This window comes from Mesoplodon mirus (genome assembly GCF_964341445.2).
Source record: "Mesoplodon mirus genome assembly, chromosome: 9".
NCBI lineage: Eukaryota > Metazoa > Chordata > Mammalia > Artiodactyla > Ziphiidae > Mesoplodon > Mesoplodon mirus.
Genome location: NC_138985.1, coordinates 44,026,937 through 44,047,250, shown reverse-complemented (window position 1 = coordinate 44,047,250; position 20,314 = coordinate 44,026,937). Strand labels below are relative to the sequence as shown.

At 35.9% G+C, this 20,314-nt stretch overlaps 1 protein-coding gene across 1 annotated transcript in view; it reads left to right on the top strand.

Annotated features, from left to right (window-relative positions):
• HDAC9 (histone deacetylase 9) overlaps positions 1-20,314 on the top strand; it is a 568,543-nt gene that overhangs the window by 257,556 nt on the left and 290,673 nt on the right. The window contains exons 14-15 of the mRNA XM_082632918.1: positions 6,129-6,262; positions 17,883-18,003. Coding sequence (XP_082489044.1) covers positions 6,129-6,262; positions 17,883-18,003 — 255 coding nt within the window. The remainder of the gene's footprint in view (positions 1-6,128; positions 6,263-17,882; positions 18,004-20,314) is intronic.

Below are 20,314 nucleotides of genomic sequence, written 5' to 3'. Positions count from 1 at the left end.
ATATTTGCAAATGAATCAGCAGACAAAGGATCAGTCTCCAAAGTTTACAAACAGCTCATGCAGCTCAACATCAAAAAAACAAACCACCCAATCCAAAAATGGGCAGAAGACCTAAATAGACATTTCTCCAAAGAAGATATACAGATTGCCAACAGACACATGAAAGGATGCTCAGCATCACTGATCATTAGAGAAATGCAAATCAAAACTACAATGAGGTATCACCTCACACCAGTCAGAATGGCCATCATCAGAAATCTACAAACGATAAATGCTGGAGAGGGTGTGGAGAAAAGGGAACCCTCTTGCACTGTTGGTGGGAATGTAAATTGATACAGCCACTATGGAGAACAGTATGGAGGTTCCTTAAACTAAAAATAGAACTACCATACAACCCAGCAATCCCACTACTGGGCATATACCCCGAGAAAACCATAATTGAAAAAGACTCATGTACCACAATGTTCATTGCAGCTCTGTTTACAATAGCCAGGACATGGAAGCAACCTAAGTGTCCATAAACAGATGAATGGATAAAGAAGATGTGGCACATATATACAATGGAATATTACTCAGCCATAAAAAGAAACAATTGAGTTATTTGTAGTGAGGTGGAAGAGTCTGTCATATGAAGTGAAGTAAGTCAGAGAAAAACAAATATCATATGCTAACACATATATATGGAATAAAAAAAAAAAAGGTTATGAAGAACCTAGGGGCAGGACGGGAAAAAAGACGCAGATGTAGAGAATGGACCTGAGGACACAGGAAAGGGGAAGGGTAAGCTGGGCTGCAGTGAGAGAGTGATATGGACATATATACACTACCAAATGTAAAATAGATAGCTAGTGGAAAGTAGCCACATAGCACAGGGAGATCAGCTCGGTGCTTTGTGACCACCTAGAGGGGTGGGATAGGGAGGGTGGGAGGGAGACGCAAGAGGGAGGAGAAATAGTGATATATGTATATGTATAGCTGATTCACTTTGTTCTAAAGCAGAAACTAACACACCATTGTAAAGCAATTATACTCCAATAAAAATGTTAAAAAAAAATTTGTACTATCTGGTACTTTGATTTAGGTGTTCCTGTTAAAAGATATTATAGCAAATAATTCAGGTATTAGAATGTAAAGAGTATAGTAGAAATAGAAAAAATTAGGCAAGATAAACCTTATGGATAGATTAGAATTATGGTTAGAAAGTATAACAGCTGCTGTGGGTACGATTTAGAGGTTATTAGAAATGACCCTTACTTCAAAATAGCTCCTTGTATCCATTTTAGTAATTCTACCAATTTCAGGCCATTTTTTTAAAGATTTGTTTTTTTATTTTTAAAAGGCCGTCTTTGACCTCCCCGCCCCATATTTTTGTTTCTTCCTTACCATACAGAGTCTTAAAAAAACATGTCGTAAAAGTATATTCGTGAGTACTTCACCTTTACTGCTAGATCATAAGTTAAATGTAATAAAATGAAGTTGCTGGTACCTGGATCATTGTGAGCATTCAATGACTGTTTACTGAACCTGCGTCTTTTAGGAAAGATATTATGTTATATATATTTGTGTTGTGCTTAGTTCAGTTCTTTGGCCCTGAAAAGTGTTTAATATGTGTTGTTGAGCAAATCCTTAGGAAGCTGTGAAACCTCAGGCATTAACCAGAAAAGCAATATGAAGCTGAATGTTAAGAACTTGTGATCAGGATCAGGAGTTTTAGGTCTAAAGATTTAGACTCAACTTTTCAAATAGAACTCAGCCTCACAATCATATAAGATTGGGCATAAACCTGAAGATATGAATGGCTTCTATGGCTAAATAATGACTTAACTACATGCAGTGATTAAGGAAAGGGAAAGATGCTGCACTTTGTGCTTCCTCATTTAATAAAACTGAAAGCCAGAGAAAGCACAAAGTCCAAGCTTATCTAAAAAAACATATCAAAAAATTTTAAGAGATTTTTTTTGGTAGAAAATAAACTACTAGAGTTTAAAATTAAGGTAAAGGCTTTATGTTAAGACTCCTTTGTGTGTTTTCTCAAAACCTAATTTTAACTCTTGTCCTATAGATTGAGAGAGATTGATCCATTGGCTTATGTTGTAAGTGGTAACCAGTGGGGCAGAAAGGGTCAAAGAAAAGTAGCATTCCATATGAATCCCAAAGAGAAGAGCAGGCTTGTTTCTCACCCTATAAGTTTTTGTTACTGGAAAAAAAAAAAAAAAAAAGGAAAAAAGAGAGAGGAAAAGAATGGAGATGAAGGTTGAGGTTAAGTCTCACCTTGCAGTCTGCGTGTTAACACCTCATTGCTAGGTCATTAAGATGAGTAAGTGGAGGTTTGGGGTTCCAGACTTTATTTATTTTCTCTTAAATTCAAATGTCTTTCCAAGAGTTCCTGGACTTTGTATTATAATCTCCAGATACTTAGCAATAAATTTCAGCTACCATAACCTGTTTAATAATTTTTTTTTGGCAGTGGCTTATGGAGGAAATTTTGTTAAAAGAATAATTACTATGGAGGTGAAGTTAGATATGTCAAGAGGTGAAATAGTGAAAAAAAATAAGCAACTTAATGATTAGAATCTCTACTCATAAAGAATATGTTTTCAAAATGGGGGAAATACTGTATTTTATGTTTCCATGTTAATCATTAATATATCCTTCATGCAGTGCAAAACTGTGGTTGAAAATATGTTAAACAGTTCCTGTTATGTAGTAGCAACTCATAAATAAATACTTGATATATCTGAACTGTGGAGACATGTCTTATATATCATTGTATTTTTTTAAACAAATTTATTTATTTATTTATTTATTTATTTTTGGCTGCATTGGGTCTTTCTTGCTATGCGCGGGCTTTCTCTAGTTGTGGCGAGCGGGGGCTACTCTTCGTTGCGGTGCGCGGCGGTCTTCTCATTGTGGTGGCTTCTCTTGTTGCGGAGCGCGGGCTCTAGGTGTGCGGACTTCAGTATTTGTGGCACACGGGCTTCAGTAGCTGTGGCTCATGGGCTTTAGAGCGCAGGCTCAGTAGTTGTGGCTCACAGGCTTAGTTGCTCCACGGCATGTGGGATCTTCCTGGACTAGGGTTTGAACCCATGTCCCCTGCATTGGCAGGCGGATTCTTAACCACTGCGCAACCAGGGAAGTCCCTATCATTGTATTTTTAATGTTTCTTTTTATGCCTGCTTCCTTTTTTTTCCCGCCTTCCCTCTTGTCTCCCTTTTGACTTTATTTAAAAATATTTATTCATCTCTTTTTTATGCAAAATGCCATGTAGAAATATAATGAGTAAAATAAATGCCTGTATTAGAGGCACTTGCCAGTTGGAAGATAAGGCAAATAAAAGGTAGAACATTAAAGAAATAAGGCTATAAAAACTTCAGTAGTCCAATGAGGTCCACCAACTAGGTTCATCAAGGAGGTCTTTATAATGGAGATATCTGACTTAGTTCTTGCATCAATTCATAGATTTATGTTTTTCATTCATTTACTAAAAGTACTTTTGAGGATCTACTATATTCCAAGCATGGTTTACAAACATGAAAAGTTCAGAGGTAAACAATACAACTCTAGTCTGTGTTTTCATAGATCTTACCAGATAGTAAAGAAAATATACAATTAACAATATTATACAACAATTACAGAATTGTGCTAAATGTTCCGAGGAAGACCTAGAAGAACTAGTAGAGTATAGAGTGGGAGATCTAATTTAGAGATCCCAGGGAATGCTTTATTGAGGAAGTGACATTAAAACAATTTTGAAGAATGAATAGGTATAAGCCAAATGAAGCCTAGAGTTACGGGGGCAAGAAGGAAGAATTTTTGGCATAGATGGGATAGCATGTATGACGATCCTAAGGCTGGTATGATTTTGAGTCTTTTGAGGAGTGGAAGGTAAACCTTTGTGGGAGAAATAGAGATCAAGTGAGGGAAGAGTATGAGATGAAGCTGGAGAGGTGGGGAAGGGCCTATGTATGCAGCCTTGAGAAATTTTAACCTCATCTTTGAAGTCACCAAAGGGTTTAAGCAAAGGTGGCTACTGTTAAGTGGCAAATAGAATAGAGCAAAAGTCAGATAGCCAGTTACAAGGCTATCTCAGGAGTTCAGATTAAAGATAATAGTACCTTGGATTTTGTGTGGTTTTGGCATTGGAGTTAAGAGAGTGATTCAGTATGTATCTACCAGGGAAGATAGACAATACTTGTTGGTTCATTGGAGAGGGAGTGTCAAGAGGACTGTAAGATTTCTTATATGAGCAATGGTGGATTATGATATCCTTTACTGAAATGAGGAACAGTGTGTGAAGTTTAAGATTATGAGCTCAAATCTCTGATAGTCTCACTTTATGAAAACAAATGCAGATTTTGGAGGGGCAATTTGGACAAGTGTGCAAGTGTACCGCTCCGAAGGGAGATCAGTGCTGAAGATGAAAATGTGAGAGTTAGGGGCGCAAGGAGGGAGTTTGAAGCCATTGTGTCGATGTTACGCATCCAGAGAGTATCATGCCGAGTGAAACACGTTAGACAGAGAAAGACAGATACCCTATAATCTAAAATCTGTATGTTTAGATGTGGAATCTTAAGAAACAAAACAAAATGAAAACAGCCTCAAATGTGTAGTTGCCAGAGGGAAGGGGGCTGGAGAGTTGGGCCAAATAGGTGAAGGGGATTAAGAGGTACAAACCTCCAGTTATAAATAAGCCACAGGGGTATAATACACAGCCTAAAGGATATGGTCAAAAATATTGTAATTACTTTGTATGGGGACAGATGGTTACTAGACTTATTGTGGTGATCATTTTGTAATGTATGCAAATGTCAAATCACTATGCAGTACACCTTAAACTAACATAATATTGTATATCAGCTATATTTCAATTAATAGAAAATAGTGGATGTTATTTGGGCCAGCAAAGTGATATTTTTTCCTAGACATAATTTTTGCCACATGGTTCCAAATAACACATGTCATTCTGCTGCATGATTTTAATACAGTCAGGGACAAGTATTTTCCCCTCTTGAGTAACAGGGACAAGTATGTTCCCCTCTTGAGTAACATTCCTCTAACACAATAATGTAAGGGAGAATAAAGTGCATTAATTGAACCTACTTTATAACACTAATTGCTTGTATAGTATCTGTTCTTGAATAGACATTTAGAAATTTCTTATAATGGATTCTTCTGCCCTCACTCCATGCCCCCAGAGAATGTATTTTGATGGTAATATATTGGAATATTTGATTGGTTAAATAATTTCTTATGTCAGGCAACTTTGTAAATAACATGTTTTCCCCCCAAGGAATCGGGTTAAGGGTGGAAACGTTTTTATAGTAATTATTATCTAATTTGTTGCTTTAAAGAGCCTTACTTTATATATCCCTCATAGTTCATTTCATCAAATGTTTATAAAATCTTCCCCATCAAAGGGTCTAACTGAAATATGCAATGTGTTAACTCATGATAATTTAAAAGCAGAGTTTGTTAAGTATCTATGTGATCTCTACTAAAGGTATTGCAGCTGACTTACTCATTTTTAAAAAGAAACACTTCAGTGTTCCACAATCTAAATTATAGATTTTATTTTATTATAAAATAAGAAGAACCTCTTTCTGCATAACTTTGAAGAAATTGATAAGCAGAATAGGCAAGCAGTTGGAAACTCTTCCAGTTTATTACAGTTGTAACATGACCTAAAGTAAGGCTAGAATTACTCTTGAAATAAATTCACAATTTAAAGAGTCAGTTCATTTTATGGCTTCACTGATAAAATTGAAACCTCTACTGAATTGAATTATCTGTCTAAAAATGCTTCATAATGATTTAAGATAATGGTAAAATTACAGTTTTTTTTAAACCTGAAGTTTCTTAAGTATCACCATCTTTATTACTTTACTACTAAGTAAGCTAGGGTCTGAGTACTGATTAATCCATGAGTTGACTTCTTTGCATATATATCCAGATCCATAGAACTAAATAGGTCTATGTGCTTCCTGGGAATTTGTGGATATGTATTATTTCTCCATTTGTAAATTTATTTGAAAAAGAATGCCTTTTTTGGAGTAATCATATTGTCATGTAACTTGTATCATTCCTCTGTATCATTACTCATCTTGTGCTGTGTTTTCTTTGTCCTGAAGGAATTGCCTATGATCCTCTGATGCTGAAACACCAGTGCATTTGTGGCAATTCCACCACCCACCCTGAGCACGCTGGACGCATACAGAGCATCTGGTCACGGCTGCAAGAAACTGGGTTGCTAAATAAATGTGAGGTAATCCTGAATTGGCCACACTCTTTTACTTACTTAAATAAATCATGTAAAGAGGCCAGTATTCAATTGGGTAGGTGTAGAAAAATGTTAACTCTGTAGTACAAACACCATGATTGATGAACCATCGTAGACATTAGTAGCATAGAACTTATAACCTGACACTGGGCTGGGCACACAGTGGGTACTCAGTTTGTGTTGATGGACTGAGCAGCTGCCTGATGTATGTGCTATTACTGCAGCGTTTTTCTGTACACACGGTAGTATTCTAGGTATCATTTATTGAGTTAGTTTTCTGAGAAACTCTTCGCAAACCGTTAAGTGATCAGTAGTTGTTATTTCTTGTTATAAGCGATATTCTGAACTGACATATGCCGATTTTGCCTCATGGAAATGAATAGTTTAAAAAGGTTAAGTGTCTTCTTACCAAGAAAAGTCACTTCTTTTTACTGATGTTTAGATTCATTTCTGTAGATTCTTGGTGAGTCTTATTTTTTTATTTAGAAAAATTAGTTTCTTTAGGCTTTCAAAAGTTAAAAGTAAAAATGTTATCAGGTCAAAAAGACTCCCATTGTCAAATCTGCAAAATATATAACAACCAGCAGTTGTTTGATTTAGTTGCTGTAAATGTCCAAAGTTGCTTAAGATCCAGTAACAGTCTATATTTGAGTCTAAAACTTTTTTAAAAGAAAAATATCTCCCATGTGTTTTCTTACATTACCTTAACATTTATTGATCAAAAGCACTTTTTCTTGGGTCTATATTCTGTTCCAGATGTGTTCTAGGGACTAGAATTATGGAATTTCACAAGCCAAACATGGTCCCTATTCTTATAGACTGATAATTTAACATGTTGCGGAACATATTTGGTCCTGTTATCCTTCTTTATAGGGCAATGAAGGGAATCTAACTAGTTCTTACCAGTTTGGGAAAAAAGTAAACAGATAATATTGATATTTTGACCATAGTAATGTCAGAAGGAAACTAATACATTGAAATCATACTAAATTCACTGTACTTGGGTAAAATAAAGACAATCTTTTGTGACTACTTTTTTTTTTTTTTTTTTTTTTTTTTTTTTGCGGTATGCGGGCCTCTCACTGTTGTGGCCTCCCCCGTTGCGGAGCACAGGCTCCGGATGCGCAGGCCCAGCGGCCATGGCTCACGGGCCCAGCCGCTCCGCGGCATATGGGATCCTCCCAGACCGGGGCACGAACCCGTATCCCCTGCATCGGCAGGCGGACTCTCAACCACTGCGCCACCAGGGAGGCCCTTGTGACTACTTTTGAGTTAACTGATTTTGACAATCGAAAATGTAGTCAACTAAATTCTATTCAAAGCCAATTTACTTTAAAGTGAACCTGTAAAATATTTCAGTTGAAATAGAGGTGCCAAAGCAGACAGACTATTTCTTAGAGTCAAGTGCACTTGCCTCTGTTTGATAGCAGGAGTTAATTCAGTGTGATCTTTCTTCTCTGCAAAGTACTGAAAATAACTGACTTTCAAAGATGCAGACTCATTCATTCATTGTGTTCATTTCTAAGGATAAATTATTTTCTTTATTTATTCTCTTTTGAAGATGAACTATGTATCTCATCTTACAGGGGAATTAAATGGTTATTTTCTTTACATCAAAATATAGATAATGTCGATGGGTCATTCAGCCGTTGGGATTGTGAATGAATACGTCAAAGCAGTGTTTACAGACTTAGTTTCACAAGTTTTATTATGTGTTGATAATAGAATTATCAAATGTTTTTCATATGTAGAGTTCTGCTTTTGATTAAATGTATCCTTTACCTAGAAACCCCAAAGTGAAGGAATTTCAGCTAGATTTATTTCTCTGGTTTTTTCCTGAGTGAAAGTCTATTATTCATATTTTGCCAGTAGCATCCATATTATACAGCAGAAGGCTTTCATATTCTTTGGTAAATTTTAGAGTTATCTTCAAGGTTTTCATGTTTTTGATAACGCAGTTTGGAAGCCAAACCTCTCTATTGTCTGCACAATCCTATATGGAGCCGGTAAAGTAAACCATCAAGGAGACTTACTTGTGGTAGACTAGCCTTAATGGATATTTATTCATGAGAGTGTTCCTGTCTCACCTTTGCATCTACTAGAGATGTTTCCTAGCTTGGCTATCTCTCTTTACTTTTGCAAGCTGAGGCATTGCTGTTTACCTTTTTTTCACTTTCAAGTCTTTGTTATATCCTGAAGCCCTGCCCCAACTGCTCCAAATTAGCAGTGCTTGATCACAGCCTGAAATGCATTGTTAGTTTGTGATATCCCTTAAATCTGTTACCTGAAGGAACACTATTTATGAAAGGAGCAAAGTGCAGAAGTAAATGGAATGTAATATGGTTCACACTGGTCTTAAAATTTAGAAGTCTATTATCCCTTTGTGATCAGTCTTCTTTTTCAGTTCCTGGTACATCACATTATTTTAGTCTTGTATTATTTGAAACCATGAAATTCAGTTTATACAACAGCACTGCTGATGTGACATCAGACCCAGGATGAAATGTTAGAAGAATGGTGGGCACCCCACAGTTGAGTGAGAATGAGTGAGTCTATTCCAGTCCAGTCAGCAAATACGAGTCTCTCTAGCAAACAGTCACACAATTAACAAATAATGCACTTGAAAGCCCAGATTGGCAGATGGGCTCTTAATGAAGACCAAGCACAAAAGTCTGATCCAAAACTTTAAAAATGCAGACAGAACACTCTTTTTCCTAACATAGTTTAAGAACAGTTCAGCAGGTGTTTGCTTTCCTAAGTGATGGAATTGTTGCCCATATTATTTATTTGCTCCTGTGTTATCAAAACATCTATGACTTATGCTGACCTAATCCAAAACATGCCATAGTATTTCACTGGGACAGGAGGTAAGGAGTCTCAATTCTGGTGGCGTACAGAGAAAAAAGTGCTTTCCTCAGCCAATGGAGTAGCCAATGTTGCAATTCAACAATGATTATGATAGAAAAGATGGCAATTTTAAAATGTTAAAAGGGCTTCTTTGTTTTTAAACAATAGTCTGATCCACAAATCAAACTTATGTATCGTTTCAATTCATTTACAATGTAGAAAATTAATCAAAATGGATTCCTTCAAAGGTTATTGTTCAGTGTTAGAGTTGACCTTAGTCCTGCCATTAATTATCTGTGTACTTTTGTCAGATCATTTAACCTTAGTGATCTTTAGTTTTCCCATCTGTAAGATGAGGGTGCTAAGCAGGATATTTGCTAGGACCTTTCAGCTCTAATATCATATGAAATTAGATGCCTAAGAAGTTAATTTGGAGCATAACACTTTCTTTGGTTAAGAGTAGACACAATTTTTAGGATGTTTTAGTAAACATACTGCTTTTAGTTTGTAAGCTATAGTGTAAATTGGCTGTGCTTACAGTCCTGATTGGCAGCCAGAGAAAACATTAGTCCTTATTATATTAGATTCCAGTGGTTACATGGGTTAACTTCTCTTGGCATGACGTGGCACTGTTTAAAAAAAAAAATTGAAGTAGTTAATTGTCCCTCATGCCAGTACCATTTAGTTGTTTCCCTTATTGAATCATTCACACTGAGTTTAGTGATTCTGTTGGGAGTAAAAAGCAAAACCAGCAGCTTTCTTGTCACCATAAGAAATGGGTCTGGAGGGGTCATTTGGTGTCCTCTTTGGGAATAAGCTCTTGGATTAGGTAGCCAGGTTTCTGAAGTGTGTGTGCCCCTGAGGAAAAAGATGTGCTCTTCTGTGCTTAAAAAATTGCAGAGGTTGACCCATCATCTGTTAGAAATGCACTTGCAGTTGTTTTTCCAGAAGTGCTCATGACTCTCAGCCCCACCACGCCCCCCACAGACATTTGCTTGCTCTCACATTTGAGAATAATAACATTTTATAATGCTTTTGTTGGATTACACATTATATGGAATTTGCATTGCCTCTTTGTGACTAATATTGAGTAACTTTGTTTCGCTTAATTCATAAGTAAAAACCGTAAGCAACATACTGTGCTGAAATGTTTAACTCCTTTATTCAAGTGCCAACACAAAGTAATTACAAACAATTCTGGGACACAGAACCAAGCTACTGTTGCCCCTTCTGGGACTTCTCAGCCATTCCAATGAAAAAAGTGGAGAGCAGGTTTAGTGTAAAATCTTAAGATGCCAGGGAGCTCAGGGATAGGGTCTCCAGCACACTTTCCCGCACACACAAGTGATTTTTAAAATACCTTTTGTAAATCTAAATAAAGAAATATAATACTCTTTTGAGAAACTTAGTTTTGAAGTGTGCAAGTTTTCTGACTTGAAGGTTACAAAGTACTAAATATTACAAGTTAATGGAAATTCAATTAAACATTTGTTTTATGGACTAATCTAACTAGATGGCAGCACATAACAGCTTACTGTTTTGTTTAGTTTGCAAAAAACTTTTGTGTGTGTGCTTGTGTCTTAGAATCTAACCACAAAGCAATAAGAAACTCAAACAGGGAATCTGGTGAATTGTCTCTAAAGGATATGGCAGTTATAGAAAGAAGTACAAATGATCTAGATGTGATGAGTAAACCAAGGTGTTATTATTCTGAGAGAAATTTGTATAACCCAGTAGAGTGGACCCTGGCAGATAAATAACATGAAAAATACCTGTGCAGCCCATAATCAGAATTAAGATGATCTGGAATTTTTTGCTTTGATTTTGATTTCTGAAAAAAAAAATTAATGTAGAAAACAACCAATAAAAGGAAGTAAGACAGGCTGCCCTTCTAAGTCCATTTGGAAAGTGATACAGGATTTTTTTTTTAAACAGCAGCATTAAAGCTTATTAGCAAAAAATGACTAGTTATATGGACTTGAACTGTCTGAAAGTTGTTGTGCTAAAAGTAACAAAATATTTATTTTGACAAATTTGTTTCATACATGATGATTATAAAAAATGCTTCAACCCAAATCAGTAAAATGTTCATTACAATGTTTAAAAAAATAATTACAACACAGGAGATTCAGTTGCATAAAAATTGTGAAAATTGAGCCAGTACACTAAGGCATAACATTTTTTTCTTACTTTCTGATGAGCATAATGGTTTGAAATGAGTGGACATAAAACTGGGAAAAAAAATACATAGTACATACGCTTTTTACCACCCAGACATTTGTTATTGAATGGACTTGCTGTTTTCTGAAGTACTTTTGAAATTATTCTATGCCCTGAAATATTTTTAAATAAATTGTAATGACTGAATCAAGCAGTATTACATGCAAGTAGATGGCACTTGTCATTTTGAAGATCAGATAAACTTTTTTTTCTTTTACTCTCCAACCTTCTCTCTGCCAGCCATTTATTTTAACTATTCCATAGTCCCAAATGTTGGTTAGTACAGGGGTCAGTATCTTGAATTCACTTATGAGCAGGAAGAATGGACAGCTCCCTCTAAGATGTGGTTCTTTAATAGGTTTAATAGGTTGCCCATTAAAATCCACTGGGTGGTTCTCAGTTTCTAGATGCCTAGGTTGTAACCAGACAAAGTTAACCAGGATCTCTGAAGGTATGACCCAGACATTAATACCTTTTATACTTCTGCAGCTGATTCCAAGGTTCACCAATGTTAAAAATCAACAGAGGGCCTCCCTGGTGGCGCAGTGGTTGAGAGTCCGCCTGCCGATGCAGGGGATACGGGTTCGTGCCCCGGTCTGGGAGGATCCCATATGCCGCGGAGCGGCTGGGCCCGTGAGCCATGGCCGCTGAGCCTGCACGTCCGGAGCCTGTGCTCCGCAACGGGAGAGGCCACAACAGTGAGAGGCCCGCGTACCGCAAAAAAAAAAAAAAAAAAAAAAAAAAAAAAAAAAAAAAAAAAAAGGAAAAAAAAAAAATCAACAGAAACTCAATTTCTTAACATAAGCTTAATGAGGTAGAGACAAACAGGTGAATGGAGTCAAGTATTTGGAGATGGGAGAGTAACAAAAGTAGACATTTACCTGAGAAACAAAGGTGGTATTAACTCAGAAGCTTCACGCACAAAATTTTTTTTAAATTGGGAAAATTGTTCTTTATTTTGAAGTTGTCATGGGATAGGAAAATGAGTTCTAAAAACTACTCTTATTTTTCAAATATAATTAAGCATTTTTAAAAAATGGGCTTCAAGGAAAACCTAGCATCTTTTTGAAAACCTTCATAGTGAGGTCTCCTCTCTTGCTTCAACCATAGTAATTTATCATTTCAATTATGATATTTGCTTGCCCAAGGCAAATCTATAAATCAAAATAAAGGATATTTTATTGAGTGTTGTGTATAAGGTAATTTCTCATAGCCATTTTAGGGCTTACCATTTTCACTTACCATTCTAGGGCTAAAAGTAATTTGGTTAAATCTCCTTATGTTTATAGATGAAGAAACAAAGCTCCAGAAAGTTACCTCATAGCAGGCTATGGGCACGTTAAGGACATGTGACAGTCAGAACCCAGAACTCAGGGCTCCTGACTTGCAATTCACTTTCTTTTCATATGACTGACAGAAAGGAGCTTGTTAGACTGCCTGCCGGCTTAGTAGCCGCCTTCCTTCTTTCATTCCCCTTTCCTTATAAGAAAGCCTCTGAGGAGAACAGGTTATTAGATGATGAGGGATCTATGGAAGGAGAGAATGCAGTGCCAGGAGGGGATAGAAACTATCTTCTTTGTAACATTTAAAGAAGCAGTTGGTTGTAGCATTTAAAAACTCCAGTTGGTAAGCTTGGGCATGAGCAATGAGACTGGATTTTTTGTGTTTGTTTAAGAGAGGAAAGAGTATCGACAATAATGAATAGGTGTGAACTGATTTGTTAAATATTAAGAATGGGATTTGTAACAGAGGGTAACTTTGACAGTCATAAGTCATTTATGATTCTTTACTTTAACTCTGTAAGTCTGCAGCCCTGCAGATCTTTGTAGAAAAAAATAAAAACGTATCCCTATATTTAGGGACACTGGATGAAATATTTTCAGAAAATGAGATATTTCAGTGGAAATTCTTGCCTAATATGTCACCACTTTGAAAATGATTAAAGAAAATGGGGTCTCCCCCAGCAGAGGCAGGTACTTTGACTTGTCAAATTTAAGTTGGACATTTTCTCTTAGTTTGGAACTGCCACAAAATAAGCCCTTTCATGTCCTCAATAATACCAAACCAATGCAATCCATCTGTTCTGCTAAATTATTTCTAGTTCCCTAACCAAAGGCACTGCTTTTTCATGCATTTTATCATGATTTTATGCCCTTTATTATATTTTACAAAAGGTTCTGATTCCTCCAGGGCCAATGAGAACTGATTAGGACACTGGCCTCAATCCAGGCTTTGAACAGAGGAGGGGAAGGAATAGAACTATTTCCTTTTTTCCCTGCTCCTTGGCAGAAAAAAATATGAATCTATACCGTGTGTGTGCTCTGTGTGTGGGTAGGCTGCATTTTATCCTGTCACAGTATGACTTTGTAGATCATGTTCAGAACATTCCTTCTATAATCAGGTTGCATTAACAGGCTTTAATTCAGAAAGACTACTTCTTTAGGAAAAAACCACGGTGTGTTGTGATACTCAATGATATGGTCATTTTGAACAACTTTAGTCAAACTTCAAACGTGAATGTATACTGTTTGGGGCTCTGATCTAATAAATAAGATCATATTCCTCGGGTGCTTAGCACAGTGTAGGTGCTCAGGGCACATGAGTTCCTTTCCTCCTTTCAAGGAAGAAACTACTTGAGTGCAAGTCACAGAGAATGGAAATAGAATAATGAATACCTCCTACATGGCAGCGTTTCTTTACTACGAAATTGAAAGAAGAGCTATAAGCTTTCTTTCTTAGACTTATATTGGCAAGTTACTTAAGACCTATATTTGGATCTCAAGTGAGAAATCCACAGGTGGAGACCCATGCCATCCTTTATATGCATTGAGTGTCCAAATATACTCAGAATTCTCAAAAATTCTTTTGGTCAGACTCATAGATGACTTTAGCTAGGCATCCTGCAGGCTAAATATCTCTGAGAACGGAAATCAGTATCTCCGTAAATTACAGTTATCAGAGCACTTTATCCTATTTTGTGACTCATTGTGCTCTTGACCTTTGGCTCAAAAGTGCATCATGAGAGAAAATTGAAGGAATAAAGGGTACACAGGAAATAGAAAATATGGGAAGGGATTAAACGGAACTATCTATATTTAAGCATAAACGCATAACTTAATAAATTACTGACGATGATACCAGAAAATGAAAACTGTTGGAGACCTCAATTTGAGAGGAAAAGTAGAACGTGACAAATTTAAGACATCTGAGGCAAAACGAACTACTGGAGATCCTCCGTGATAAGAAAGAAGGAGAGCTGGTGCTGTTTCAGAAGTTTTAGCTTAGACATCCACCGAGTTCCCACAGCAGTGCCTCTTGGGGAGGTATAAATCTCAGAGCATGCTTTCTCCAGGTCCTTTCTCCAGGTAGAAACATTTTTTCATATTGAACTGGTTTTCACTGCCCTCTTTCTGTAGAAACATGTACACCCTGTTTGTGGGTCTTGTTCTCCAGCAGCCTTAAATGCAGAAAGTGATTGTCCAGAATTATTGCTTATATTTAGCGTAAATATTTTTTAAATAAACATATTCTATAATAATAAAAAGAGTCATTGTAAAATACTTCCTGGGAATCAAAAAGAAGTGTGTGTGTGTGGGGGGGCAAGAAATCAAAGGAAATACTTGAATACTTTGTTCATTTTAGTAGTGAGGGGGAGGACTTGGGTATACTAAAAAGTAATACTCTTAGAATAAGTGAAAGCTAAATAGGCTGGGCCAGATGCTCTATCCTTACTGTTAGTTAACTGATATTACACAAGGGAATGACTGAGATTCAGCAGGTGTTCTCTTAAGATTTATCAGTTCTTGAGCTACTGTCAATAATTGAATCTTGTTGGCAGATTATTTTTCAAATGTGTGATTGAACATTCAGCCTGAATACTAGTGGGATTGTGGGAGAATGAGAAAGGAGTTAGGACAAGCATGGAATGTATGCTATGTAAATATATATGACTAGTTTGTGAAAACATAAAGATATATTTATTACTAATGGTATTTAATGTTACACCAGAGGCAAAAATTCAATGTAGAGCTGAAAAATATCTTTATAGAAAAGGAGAAAGGGAAAAAATGATGGAGCTTTATGATAGTAGTCCAAACATGGGTCTGATAGTTACAGAGCTGGCATTGTTTAAGATAAAGATGTTTCACTGTATCAGCGTCTAAGATGTTAGTGGCTATGGATTTCATAGACTCATAGAAGTGAGAGCTGGAAGCCCTGTTATTTCACGGTGTTCACTATTCTGCCAGACTAGGACCGGTTGCCACAGTCTGGTTTCCAGTGTGCTGCTCATTCCAACATTAGATGACTCAGACCATGGAGTTACTACTACTTATCTTGGGGGATTTTCCACCAGCTGAAATCTCCCAGTTAAAATGTTTCCCTTTAATAGTGACTTAGAACTTTCTCTTTCTCATTACTTGTCATTCTGTTTCTTTGGTTGTTCTGGTCTTCCATAAATGTCTCCAAATTTAATGTTTACCAGCAAGTCATCTAGGTCAATAACGTGTTTGTTTATTGATCAGAGCAATGGCTGACCAGATGGCCATCATAAATTTGCCCTAGTCTTCAGCATTACCTACCTGGTTTAATTTTAACATTCAACACCTACCTGGGAATAATTTCTCTAAAGCGTATTTTTATTTTTCTGGAAATGTAAGTGGGGTGTCAAACACAGGGAACTTCAGTGCCATCACAAAGAAATTCCATAAGCATTTGTTTATTCAGCACATAATGGCACAGTATCAAGAAGTTTCTGTTTTACATCACTCCTGTTACCTTCTTCTTACCCCTTGGGTCCCTCACCATTCCTTTCTCACTGTGACATGATGATTTATTTTCAGTAACAAGCACCTCTACCCAGTAAAGCTCTAGGAAGTGTCAGTGTATCGAGGTTCTCCCTACCTGCCCCCTCAGGGAACCACACAGCAGCAGCCACATCACCTTAAACTAGGGAGATTGAGCATGGAATTGCCTTGGTCCTGAGAGGTGTCGTTGTCACCTTATGTTTCCACGTCAACTGGTAATTCATGGTCAGGAGCATGAAAGGACAGGATTCCCTGAACAGATTCTCTCTGAATTTTACTGTAGTTCTCTGCTAATATATTACCTTACAATTGTCTTGTTGTGATAGATATTTTAAGTAAAATATTAATACGGTTTGGGTAATTTTAGGAAAGCACAGCAATTTTTAAAATAAGGCTGATTAACTTCATACACCAGCACGTTTATTGGTCTCAAAGATGTGCCAGCTGAGAAATGTGACCAGGAAGAACACTTGGTCCATTGACTGACTGAGATTTAATTTATGTACTGTTTTGTCTATGTTGAAGGACCATTCTTTGTTAGCTGAAGTGAAAGTTTCTGCCTAGCATGGGTGTAAAAATATTGACTGAGTCTATAGATTGTCTCAAACTGTCTCTGATTAAACAGCAGTTATTGTTTTTGTTTAATTTCCATTCTGTCACAGACTAATGCTTCTATAAAATACATTAAAAATGAGATACTGCAATAGTGGAATAAAAACTGAAGACATACAAGATTATATTTCATTCAACAGACATAAAAATACTCTGTCAGATTACTATAAATGTTTCTAAATATTTATTCTCAAGCTTTATGCAGACCTCATCACAGACCATTCATAAACACTTCCTGAACTTTTACTGATCCCAATGTTACATATTTTGAGTGACATTGTTCTAGATGATCACTGCTGTGAGGTGCACACACATGAAGTGATCAGCATATGGGTAATAATCAAATACATTAAAATGTGTTGGTATTTACTTATGTCCTTTAAGAAACAATAAGGAATTTGTTTCAGCAAGTTCTTTGGGTGAGTGTAAAGTAAGAGTTGAATTTACTTGTTAGCTAAGCAATAGCTCCTGTTTGTTTTTAAATTGGTACTTTTACAAAGGAGTTAACTATTAATTATTATTAAATTTTAATTAATTATTATTACCTTTTTTGTTTGATGCTTTACATAATTATTTTATTTCATTTGTTCCTCACAGTAATACTATAAGGTAGACGTTATCTTCTTTTTTTTAATAAATTAATTTTTACTGGAGTATAGTTGCTTTACAATGTGTTAGTTTCTACTGTTCAGCAAAATGAATCAGCCATATATATACATATATCCCGTCCCTTTTGGACTTCCTTCCCATTCAGGTCACCACAGTGCATTAAGTAGAGTTCCCTGTGCTGCACAGTATGTTCTCATTAGTTATCTATTTTATACATAGTATCAATAGTGTATATGTGTCAATCCCAATCTTTTTTATAGATTTTTTTTATGCCAAAGAAGAATATGCTTAATGTCAATTGCCCACTTAGGCATAAGCAATCCATTGGATCTGAACCTTGCATACACTTATTTTTCAAATATTATTATGGTACCTTGTTAATGCAAATCCGTGTCACACTCCTACATGATGAAACTCCGACCATTATTAATCATCTTAAATGTGACTTGGGGTCTTATTTTCTCCTAAATGTTGTCAGTGAAGTACTGTAGGTTTCTGCTGTTTTCTTTCAGCGAATTCAAGGTCGAAAAGCCAGCCTGGAGGAAATACAGCTTGTTCATTCTGAACATCACTCACTGTTGTATGGCACCAACCCCCTGGATGGACAGAAGCTGGACCCCAGGACACTACTAGGTCTGTATGGGCCTCTATTCTACTGAGAACAGCACATTCCAGCGCTATCATTAGTCAGTGCTGCTGTCAGTTCAAAATACTTGGCATGCAGTGAGACAAAAAATCAGCTTTTCCAACAGCACTGCTCTGTGGAATGAGTCGTTTACAATAGAAGCCAATGTAGATGAAGAAAATCCTCCATTAGAAAAAATGACACTGCAAGTTTCATGATGTTTACTTTTATTTGAATAGCATTTGTTCACTGTGTTTTAGCTGACAGGAATAAATGCACTGTGGAGTTTTCTTGCTTACATTTTTAAACTAAAAAAAATAGTTTTACATTCTTTATGCAAATTTATCTTCACCTTTCACATTTATTTTGTGTCTTTCAGTTCTTTTTTCTATGACTTTAACAGAGGGTATAATACAACTTACTTTAAGTGAAAACTCGGTACTGCTACACCTAGAACACTGTATTTTATAGTAAGATTGCATTTTAAATTTAATGCAGTCTATTTAATGCATGTTTTAATTATGGAATTAAATAGTAGTTGACAGAAGTAGAAAACTAATAAACATAATCTTTAAGTTATGATTTTGCAAAACTTTATTATCAGAGTTTAAAATCAAATTTATGTTTCACAGCTTTATATAGACTTTATATGAATGATAGAAACAACAGATTTTGAAGAAAGTTCATGACAAAACCTTATTTTAACTGAAACAATCTATTAATTACATTTATTCATAATCTTTTACAATGGAATAACAATACATGACATGGCAATGTATGACAAAAAGATCATGTTTTAAGTTTTTTAGCTAAAAAGGCATTTGAGGACTTTTTCTTGTCCCTTTCTTTCAAATAAACCTATTGCATCAGTTCCAAATTATTGGACTCTTTCACGCAATTCAGTATTATTTCAAAATGATTTTATGTTAACTGGTCCTAAACAATTCAAAAGCAAGTGTATGACATGTAGTAGGCAGGTATCTTGGAAAGCAATTATAAGGGGAAATTAACAGTTACCAATTTTAATGCTAAAAATCTGCCCTTTTAAAACAAGTGACAGGCATCCCTAAATTTATGAAGTAAAGGTATATGGTTGAGTGTGTGTGTGCATGTACATGCATGCAAGTTAGGGAGAAATTGACAGAAAGGGGAACACAGAAAAATTACTCAATTTTTAGAAAGCATATTATGAAAATTTGATGATGAAAATCAATTTGTATAGTAGAATTAAAGTTATATATGGACTTCCCTGGTGGCGCAGTGGTTAAGAATCCACTTGCCAGTGCAGGGGACATGGGTTCAAGCCCTGGTCGGAAGATCCCACATGCCACGGAGCAACTAAGCCCGTGCGCCACAGTTACTGAGCCTGTGCTCTGCAGCGAGAAGCCACCACACTGAGAAGCCCACACACTGCAATGAAGAGTAGCCCCCGCTCACTGCAACTAGAGAAAGCACGCATGCAGCAACAAAGCCCCAATTCAGCCAATAAATAAATAAAATAAATTTATTTAAAAAATAATAAATAAATAAAATAAATATTTAAATGTCTTTAAAAAAAGAATTAAAGTTATATAGTAACATAAAGGACAGTGAGTCAATCTAAACATATATAATCTGTGTGTTTTTTTCTTCTTTCTGTTGAAGGAATCCATTTCTGCACATGTAGATCTTTACATAAAGTACTTCTTTTGCTGTGGATACTGTCAAAATATGTCCTTATTTTAACATGAATTAATAATCCCACCCAGTTTACCAAAATGATGAAGTAAACCAAACAATAACTTTCATGGTCTTTTGTGGTCGAAATACTGATGCATTTTAAAGATGGGAAGCTATGTCCATTTTGATTATAGTTAATTTAGTTAAGAGAAAACAAGTAGAAAAGCTAGGTCTCAAACTATTATTCAACCTGAGCATAGGACTAGGTACTTGGGATTTAGTTAGGATAAATTTACACATAGATGTTTAGATGTTCCAAGACCACCGTTATTCCACATTTTAAGAGAAAGGACATATTTGTAAAAGAAATGAAATTTAAACTCCGGCAACTTTGAACTGTTTTACTTATGAAACATGGCAATACCACTTTTTTTAAAATGAAATTTGACACTTTTGAGAAAAACTGATTTTCTCAAAACACACATATCATTTAAAGATTTGATGATTTAGAAATGAATTCTAATACATAATTTAGAACTTGGACAGAGGTCCTTTTCAAATATGTATGCAATGAAAACACCAAGTACCAATTATTTAATTTTTACAGTTTTAATCCAAATGGCCGTGTATCTCATTATTTCTGAATATACAATGTGAGAT